The 10174-nt window shown below is 36.2% G+C and overlaps 2 protein-coding genes across 2 annotated transcripts in view; one reads left to right on the top strand and one right to left on the bottom strand.

Annotated features, from left to right (window-relative positions):
- The window catches only part of LOC103147853 (RNA polymerase II elongation factor ELL), a 28182-nt gene extending 24519 nt beyond the window's left edge, over positions 1–3663 (top strand). The window contains exon 12 of the mRNA XM_007566402.2: positions 218–3663. Coding sequence (XP_007566464.1) covers positions 218–331 — 114 coding nt within the window. The 3' untranslated portion in view covers positions 332–3663. The remainder of the gene's footprint in view (positions 1–217) is intronic.
- LOC103147852 (peroxisomal membrane protein 11A-like) lies at positions 3479–8141 on the bottom strand. The gene is made up of 3 exons (XM_007566401.2): positions 7755–8141; positions 7516–7631; positions 3479–6577 (listed from the first exon to the last, which is right to left on the bottom strand). The coding sequence occupies exons 1-3, from the start codon at positions 7811–7813 to the stop codon at positions 6009–6011; spliced, it is 744 nt and encodes a 247-aa protein (XP_007566463.1). The 5' UTR covers positions 7814–8141; the 3' UTR covers positions 3479–6008.
- Between the last annotated feature and the right edge of the window lie 2033 nt (positions 8142–10174).

Below are 10174 nucleotides of genomic sequence, written 5' to 3' on the forward strand. Positions count from 1 at the left end.
ATATTTTTCAAAGGTTTATTGGCTTAATCACTTCTTTTGCAATGTCCTGACTTTGATGAATGCCATGTTTGTCATACTTGCATAGGTAAATTTAACAAAAACAGAAAAAGTTTTACAATGATTCAGAACTTTTTTTGTGGATTTAATGGGAAACATCCATCAATAAAAGTTTAACACAGACTCTATTCCCTTTCTGTTTTTTTGTTTTTTTTTGTAGAAGTTCCCTGGATACCGGGAAGAAAAGAAACGGTGCGAGTACCTCCACAAAAAGCTGTCGCATATCAAAGGCCTGATCGCCGAATATGACCGGACACAGGGATTAGTTTCCTAGTGACTGCACACTACCCACACCGGGTTGCAGCAAAAGTGGACCAAAAGACTCCAGGTGGACCCAAAGACTGCCCAGCCAGGTCCCAGAGATGCTGAGACACTTTACTTTCCTCCACAGTGACAATGGAATGGAGGGCGTAAGGTGCTCTGTCAAAAGTGGGCCGAGACCGCCTACTCGTGATCAGATGTTACCCTTTAAAGCTCTGTTTTTTCAGCTCTATTTATGGCTGGAAGAGCTGGTTTCAGTTCTGCTGTAAAACACGACAAGTAAAAAGGAGAGGCCAACAGATGTGATCCTTCCTACCTAACTACATAATTTGTAATTATATTTTTAAACTGGTTGAAACTTTAAAGTGTCAATTTGTAAGTAACTAAGTGATGGTACAATCAAACTTAGGGGTATAAAATAAATTCCACTGAAGTGTTTATATTTAAATACAAAAATTGTTAGTGGATTTTAAGATAGAAAATATATTTAGGATTATGAATTATTAATTTAGTACAATAATAAGAAACACGCTGGCAGCATTTGCATCGTGCTAGTTATAAGTGCACTGTAAGGCTTTTTAAATTAGGTTAAAAATGGCAAAACAACCATTTGTAGATCTCAGCTTGATTAAAATTTGCCATTCATCCAAAAACCTTCAGAACTGAGACCTGACCTAATATTGATCACTAAAGTAGGATATATGGAGTGGCTGCAGAGTCAAAGGTTGAAACGTGTGTCTATGAACTACAATCAAAATGAATTTTAAGCCTGCTAATGTTCTGTCTCATTTCTCAGAAATGCCAAAAAAATACTCACAGCGGGGAATTATTGAAAACGTCAACTTTGTCTTGGTCACGAATGAAGCTTTTGCCATGAAATTGGCCTGGAGGTCAGTAATGACCCAAGTAAGCTGCACATACAAAGAATGGAACACAAATAAGTCCTTAAATTATATGTAATAAAGCAGAATAGCACTTCCATTTGTTATATGAAGTCTAATAGTCTCCGTATGAAAAACAAATGTTCCACATAATGATTTTACCACCTTGAAACGTCACTGTTTGCTGTTTTTTAAGGTGATTGCAGTACAATTTCTCCTCCAAACATGGTGTGTGTAATGACATTCAAAGAGTGAACCTTTGGTCTCATCTCCCCCAAATTCCCTTTGTGTTGTGTTTGGTCCGTCCAAATGTACTGCAGCAAGTTTAAAAGGTCTTAAAAGTGTTTTTTTGTTTTGTTTTGTTTTTTTTTTCAGCAGTGGAGTTTTGTGCAGTAATTCTTATAGAAGTCAGGTCAGATAAGTGCATTACTTACTGTTTCCATGGAAAACTGTTCTTGCTAGTTGCAGGTGCTTCTAATGCTCATTGACTACTTTATGGCCCTTGGACAATTCTCCTGGTTATCGACTTATTCTTACTAATCTTAAAAAGAGCACCTGGGTATGGTGGGCTTATGGTTAAATGTTCTTTCTGCCTCTAGATTATGGCCCAAATGGCGCCCACTGTAGCATTCAAAAGTATACAAATGTCTGTAACCGCTGTCATCAATATGTTTTGCAATAGTTATTACCCATCATAACGTGCTTCTTGGTAATGAGAAACATTTTAGCAGGGCTGATGTCAGGATTATGCTATTAGTGATATTGATTTCCACAGATAAAGCAGTATTTTTCTCTGCTTTTCATGCATTTATGAACTTAATTTAATTCAAGTGATATTTTTCAAGTGATATTTTCAATGTCATTCCATTTCACGTAACTTATTCAGGGACTTGCATAATTCATGTCTTTGTATGTGTGGGTCACTTGGGTGGATACAAACATATGGTGTAGCTCTTGGTTCATGTCAAAAAGCAGATTAAAGCTATGTTGATGAAAATCATATTGGTTCCACAATAATAGTTCCACTGTATATTTGCTGGATCTCACATACTGTGCACTTTTAGAGTCAGTTTCACAAATGTAGCCTACAGTGCCATGAACTGCCTTCTAATATGAAATGATTATCAACATATTCATCTCTCAAGTCTTCTGACCATAGCTTTACTTCCATAGAAATAATGCTGTTCACACTGTAGATGGATGATCGTTTTATTGTGTAATTTTACTGCTGTTAAGGCCCTGACTTAAGTTTAATGGAAGGTTTGGCTAAAAATAATGCATTACTAGCTTCTATGAGCGTTACATTAAGGTGTTATTCAAACAAATGTGACTAAAGTGTGTAATTTAAGGACTCCCAAGAGATTGGTCCTGTGGGTTGTTTTATGCCCAAATTGCTTGGTTTAAGTTGGTTGTAAGGACTAGTGAGAACACAAAACGGATCCACATAAAGATTTTAGACCCTCTGTGCATCTGATCGGTCATAACATGTGCTTTTAATTTTACCTGAATAAGCCCTGGTTCTGATGTAGAAACTGGAATATTTGTAGTTTTCTCTAAGCATTTGCATCATAGTAGCAATACTCACACCTATTGTCTTAAAAGTGACTTGTAATGGATGAATGAAGTTAACACTTGCCTTGACATGCACTGTATGTCAGACATTTCCAACTTTCCTAGTTGCCCATGTCCCGAAATGCTCCTGGTTTATCCTGCAAAAATCAGTGTTCTCAGATCATTTCCATGAATGGCTTTTAGTCCAGTTGTAATTTTGGTTACTGGTTATTTGTTGTGTTGAAGTTGTCTGTTTTATTTCTTTTTGTGCCATGTACTTATGTCTTTTTTTTTTTTTTCTCCATCATTTGTCTTCTTGTCTGTGCGATAATCACAAACTGTACAGGAGTTTCTACTACCATCCAGTTCTGTCAGAGATTCAAAAACACAGAATACCTGCAAGAATCTATGTAATTTGCTTCTGATGATTTCTTTGTGCAGCAGCTCTATTGCCAAAAGTTTAGTGGCCAAATGTTTTGTTTGTTTTTTTCTTTTTGCAGTCAAACAGACATTTTTAAATGCGGTACTCTGATACGCTTGAAGGATTTGAGTAAAAATAGTTATTCTGTTTGAGCACATATGAAATAAAAAAAAAAATAAAAAAAAGTATTGGCACTGACAACTGGAGGAAAAACAACTGTAATCCCATAAAGTGTAAACCAGCTTCCAATGCTAAAAACCATTAAAAAAAAACAGGTATATAAAAAATGTATAAGGACAACTTAAGTGCATATCCAAAATTTATTGGGATTTTGCAGTGTTCTACTTAAAGGTTGAGATTTGAACATGGTTAGAGCAACAATGAGACTCGTCAAACCATAGTTTGCTGAAAGCAATACATTTTAAAACAATTTTCTTTCAGAAGCTTACAAATATGTACCTCTAACATAGTACAAGTAATATTACACGAGGGGGGGGGGGGGGGGCAGTAAACCTGTGACAGTATCACCAGGACATGTGTACCATTTGTGGAAAAAAAAAAATCCCATGTATCTTTTTCTTATTTACCTGTTGTAGGAGCTAACTACTGAAGGTGCCTTTTCACTCAGAGAGCAGGCAAATTCATCATACAGTTATTGTCCTATGGGGGAAAGAAAAACTGCCAGCAGTAATTACAAATCTTTAGCTTGACACTGTTGCCACTTTTTAAAAGTGCTTTCTTCTATTTTTACATAATCTCAAAAGATGCCTCTTTAAATGCACAAACAGGCATATTTAATAAATTAGATCACAGTTTTCCAGTAATACAGACTTGGTCTTATGGATTGAAGACCTATTTGGATATCAACTCAAAGCCAGGTCTGCTTAAATGTGCTCTGAAGCAACAGTCTAAGTTTCAGTTTAATTTAATCTTCATCTGCTTCCACATTTTTCCATTAAAGTGTGTTTTAATAGATTGCTGGTACTGGAAACAATAACACACCATTGGAAATGTGAAACAAAACCTTTTGTCAGATATATATTATTGCATTTTGTTTGCTTGGAACAAATTTATTTATTGCTTTTAATGTCTGTACATTTTTTGAGGGACTATTTTTGTGCATCGCTCATTCGTTCTTTGCACAGCCAAACTAAACCATTGTGAAAGAGACAATGGGATATACTGTATTTTTGCAATATCTGGATGAATATAACATCTCTTGAGAATGATCTTTTACAAAAACAAATGTATTGTTGTCTGAGTGAAACTGAAAATAAAAAGCTCTTCAATTGTACAAGTTGTCATTTGTCCTAAAGAGGGCAGTGTAACTACTTCTGAAAGGATTAAACACAAGAAACATGTTGCATGGAACAAACTCTTCTTGAACAGATACAATGGCCATGCATAGTTTTTCCTTTTAATCCTGTATCACTTTTTTTCGAGTTAACCTCATCAACAGTATTTATTGTTGAACTCCAGCAGATTCTTTCAGTAGCACATTCAAATCTAAGTGTTTTCCCTCGTTTGGCAGAGAAGCCGCTAACTCTTCAGTCATATCAGATTAGCAGCATTTTATCACAAAACAATAAGCACAGCAGAAGCAGTGGCCTGAACAATAACTAACACCCAATTTGTACTCCCATTATGTACCCACTCCTTATTTCATCTCCTCCTTCCCTTTCGTACCGGTAAACAAACTATTCCAGTCAACACTTGGACAATAGTTCACTTCTCTCAGAAGGTAAACATTCCTGATCAAATATGAAGATGGATTAGCTCATCATCCCTTTTCCTTAAATTTTAAAGCATCTTTTAAAAAGTTGGCATAATTCTAAATTTTCTGCAACTCTGGTAGTGATCTCTGGTGGTTGATCTTTGAGGAAAAAAGGTTTATGACCTCTGATCAAATCAAATAAGTGAGTAAAATTCTGCTGGTTACTCTTACGGTTTTGAGTCACAGAATCCTATTTTCTCACTATGTACAAATTGTTAATCACAAGTCACCAATGTGGGTACAAATTGTTACCTGGTCTGGACAAAACATCTTGCATAGTTAGGTGATGTACAAAACCCAATATATTTCAAAAGTATGAAATAGTAAAAAGGCCAGATGACCAGTAATCTTCAAACAATTCCACAAATAAAAATATTAAACATTTTTGAAGGCAGATGAACAACCCTGCAATATAAACAAGTTTTGTTTCATATTACTTGGGAGTCTATCAGGTGTGAAACTGCTGGTAGTGTAGAAAACAGGAGTGCAACAACGTCAAATCTTTGATCTTAGGTTGTTCAGAAAGTATTTCCTGAAGGAGGTTGCTGTTAATTATAATTAGAGATCCACCAGTTAGTCGGTCAGAAAAAGAAAATTGTCCCTTGGCTGTCGGTCAAACCTGAACTTCTTTTACTAGTCATTAAATGCATCACCAATGAGCATTCACAAAATTTTAATCTGTAAGCAATCAACCAGTAGAAGGTACTTTGTACTTCCTACGAGGATATTAAATCACACATAGGTTAGGGACATGATTTGATATGTTAAAGAATTATCCTGCAATTCCTTAATTCACCTTCTTTGAAATGAACAAAAAAATCTCAATTGGAAGGTTAGACTTCAGAAAAAAAGTAAAAATTGCAATCTGACATGAAATGCTTGATTGATGCATCTCTAATTATATTATTGCTAGGAAGCCTTACCGTAAATTCAGATTCTGATACAAAACCACTCAACACAAGTGTCACTGAAATGTATTATGTTCCCTGTTAATGCTAGCTTGTGTCATTTAAAATTAAATCACTGATCCGTTTTAACCTTTGGTCAAACTCCACCCTCCTTATCAGGGTTTGATCCTCAAAGTGGGTCGTGCGAGGGTTAAAATGCCAATCAGGGAAGATATCAGCCCACAAAATCCAACAACTCCTGCACTCGACTTGTAAATGCCCAGCCTATCCAAAGGAATGAAGAGATCGCAGATGTTTTTCACAGTGTCCAAGGCAACAGTCGGTTCTGATCTCAGAGTCTCCAGAAGCAGGAAAATAAGGGCATCCAGTTCAGGAATAACAGCTTCCGCTACTTCAGGACAGTCACTGAGATGCTGGTTCATTCTGCTTTTGAAGCGGTTATCTCTCCCTTTCTTTTGCATCAACTGGAGAATTACATACAGGTCTCGGGTCAGATTCATCACTAATGAGAAGAGGTAGTAGCGAGAGGCATTTATGCTCCAGCGTTCCTTGTTGATGCTCCGGATGAGGCCCACATTTTTGGCCCACACTGCATTATCACAGATAAAGTAGAGTGCCCGGTTGATGTTGGCCACTGTGAGGCACAGGCCCAGCAAGCGGTCAGAGAGCTGCATGGTTTGTTTAGCAGCCACAATGGAATTGGCTGCATTTCCTAGCCTGAGCACTGACAAAGGAGGCAGAAATGAAAGCAGGAATGAGTTCAAGAGAAACATGAAGTGAACATTCTGCTATAAGCAGTCCACAAGTATCCAACAGGTTAACAAACAACTACACAAACTACATAAGTTTAGCATGTTAGCAACTCTGTAGTACAAAGGTCAAGGTCGACATTCATATCTACTTTACAACACTTTTGAAGCAAAGCTTTCCTGCTTTCAGAACCTCTTGGGGACCTTGTTCCAAATGAATGTTCCACCAAAATGTTTTGCTAAGAAATTATGAGAAAATAGTGTCTCTGAGTTAGTAAGTCAAGCTCCCAAAGCAGCAGAAAGTTGTGGTGGCAGCTAAGATGCAGAGGAGATAATTAAGCGGCACATCAATAGTGTACCCCTCTGAGCACCAGCTTTGGGCTTAGTAAGGCTCCACAAGAACAGAAACGGGAAATGCTATATCTTTAACGCCTGACCTCGCTTCCAGGCATTCCCAAGTAAAACCTGTCTCTTGTCTTTTTCACACATTCATGAGGGAACTGGGACATTATATATTAAAGCCTTAAAAATCTCAGTTCACCGCTTGCATTTTTTATAAGTATTTTACCAGGCTTTAAAATCCCTAAAGTCAAACAGCTCATATTAAGTATTTAAAATCCCAAAAAGCACAAAGGAAGAATGTTTGATTTTTCACAATGCTCATTAACTCATAATTATGAAAATGTCTTAAGTTTAACATTTCCAAATCTGTAAAACTTTGAGCAGAACACTAATTACTGTTTGTCATAAAGACATGAGTGACACATTAAAAAGGGGCACTATAAACAAGGAAAATTTGTTTTCATAAATTAAATTAATTAATAAAAGTTGAAAGTTGCCTAATGATAATTAAATACATTAAAATATTTTTAATCAATCAAATGTTTTATCGCTTTTTCACAATTATACTCACGTTTTCGTCCAGCACTCATATTATTTTCCAAACTTTTAAGTCTGGCCACCAGGTCTTTTCTATCAGGCTTGTTTCGTAGTAAATATATTGACAGTGCACAGGCATACTGGGTAGCTCTGAAAGCCAAAACACAGGGAAAGTTATCAAATTTATTACTTAAGCAATATCAGCAATTTGGCAGATTTATTATTATGTTTTTCAGAAATACGCCTTGCCAACTTCATAAATGAAAAGCGCACCTGAATACACGGTCTCTCCCTTGGCTTTGGTTTGCGAATTTCAGAACGGCGTCCATCATTATTAGCACATCAGGACAGGCTGTTCTGCTCAACAGCGAAGTTTCCTCCTCGTGCACCCGCTGTCAAGAGCTTCTTGTTGACGCCGGTACAGTTCTATTCCTTTCTTGACTTTAGTGCATTATCAGCACTAGCTCCTCACATTTGTTGCCACTTTAAAAAGACCTAATACTTAGAAATGTAAAACTTTCACCGTGTGTCTTGTTCCGCTAAAGCTCAGCTGATTTACAACACCTGCGGAACTTTTCACTGTTGTTTCACCACAAGCCTTTACGGCAGCGGAATGAACGTCGAACAGATTTCCGGGACGGACCTTTTTTTTTTTTTTTTTTTTTTTTGCTCAGTTGTTTGAGTTGCTATGGCAACTTGTAACATTGCACAGTCATGAAAGTAGGCTACTATTACACATATAAAGCACCCTGTTAACACTAAATATATTTTTAAAACTCTGAGACTACCAAGGTCAATAAGATTTTTTTATGATTTTACCATTTAAAGAGTTCCTCTTTTTAAAAACATCTAAATTGTTATTTTTTTTCATTGCTTAGTTATTTTATGCCATGTTATTTATGCCACTCAATACTATACAACTCTTCACTGCCACCTTGCCATGCCCCACTCCACCTGTTGCTGTGGACTGACTGAAGGGAGACAATGTTTTATTAAATTACTAGTCAGTTTATTTGCATAGCAACATTCATACAAAATGCATTTTAAAGTGATTTAGATTAAAATCGAGAAATAACAATTAAATACTCACATTAACACATGACGCCGGTGTCAGTTAAGGGGTTTTAAATCAATGTTCCTTATCAGCTAACACAAAGGCAGAGAGGAAAAAACAGCAAACTGATGTCAACAGTATGAGAGAAAGAAGTCATTACTAAATTACTACTAACATCAACAAATGGCACATTTTGTAAATTATTTATACGGTGTGAGACAAGCAAAGACAGGGACAAAATATTTAGTCAATAAACTAATTAGGTCTCCTGTTCATCACAGAGGAGTTGCTGAGAGGGCAATGCTAGGTAAGCTGAGCCACTCCCAGTTCTCCTAGTTTTCAGTCAATTTGTCACTTGATGTTTCAAAGTCTTTTCTTTTTCTTTTTTTTTTACAAGAAATATCTTTCACTGTTTGGTCTTTCTGAACTAGAAGTTACAATATCTGGATAGTGATGCAATAGCCATAGTAAAAGGAGGGTACAACTCCTTAAAGTTGAAGGGTTTATGCATCCAAACAAAATAAGGTATTAGAATAAAACAAAAGACATCTAGCCTTTAGCAGATGATAACATAAGTGGTCTTCCTATTCCTATTTTTTAGAGAAAAGAAGCTTTTTCCGAGCAAATTTTGATCGAGTTAATCGAACATCCTCTACTGTAAAATGTATTTTTCTTATGAATAATCTTCCTGAGTGTTTAATAATGAATCCCACGTGTAGTTTTTTTTGTTGTTTTTTTTGTTGGGAGGGGGGAGGAAATGTCCCCAGAAAACTTCACAGACTGCAAGTAAAAATCCCTTCTTATACTAATTTCTGCACAGCTCCCTTGTTTGTCATTTCCATTCAGCTATTGAAGTAGGCTGTTAAGCCTTTGCTTTTGGTCATCTTGTTTGAATAGTTTAGCAAATAAAAGGTCAGCTCCATTGAGTACTCACTGAGTACGTAAAAGACTGGCTTTGTTAAGGAATGCAGTTAACCTTGACATTATTGCTCTCAGTAACACAAATATAATGCATTATGGGAGGGGGTCAGTGTCATTAAGCAACAAAACACCCCATTCAAACCTGTTTGACATCAGTTGCTTCAGCAGTTATCTGGTAGATTGGCTTCTTTAATTTGTCTCTTATTTCACAACAGGGAGTTCAGAGGAAATGCGATTTGGACTGTGAGGGTAATAGATCAGTTTTTTATGATAAATAGGAACCAATGTGTGGAAATAGTTTGTATTTTTCAGCTGTACATATTTGTCTGATTTGTTAAACACGTGCTGTGTGAATGGCAGTGTATGTGTACCATTTCACTAAGGACACCTAGTCATGATTACTCTCAGACTTGTAGAATTAAGAAATCACTGAAATAGAGCTTGTCTGACACCAAGAATAGACTAAAAGAAACCAATTACCACCAGTGTATGTATTTTTGTCAGAAACTGAGAAGTTTTCATTTCAACACCAGTTTTATGAAANTTTTTTTTTTTTTTTTGCAGAGTTCACTTTACTTGTTAAAAGTATACTATACTGCAGAGCATTATAATCATAGATATGTTATCTAATGACAGTCAAAGAACTTACTTTGAGTAGTGAGACTTCTTTTTACTGCTCTCTTTCTTTGAAGAAACACATATTTTGTATAACAAAGAT

Source organism: Poecilia formosa, unplaced genomic scaffold, assembly GCF_000485575.1.
Source record: "Poecilia formosa unplaced genomic scaffold, Poecilia_formosa-5.1.2 Scaffold191, whole genome shotgun sequence".
Lineage (NCBI taxonomy): Eukaryota > Metazoa > Chordata > Actinopteri > Cyprinodontiformes > Poeciliidae > Poecilia > Poecilia formosa.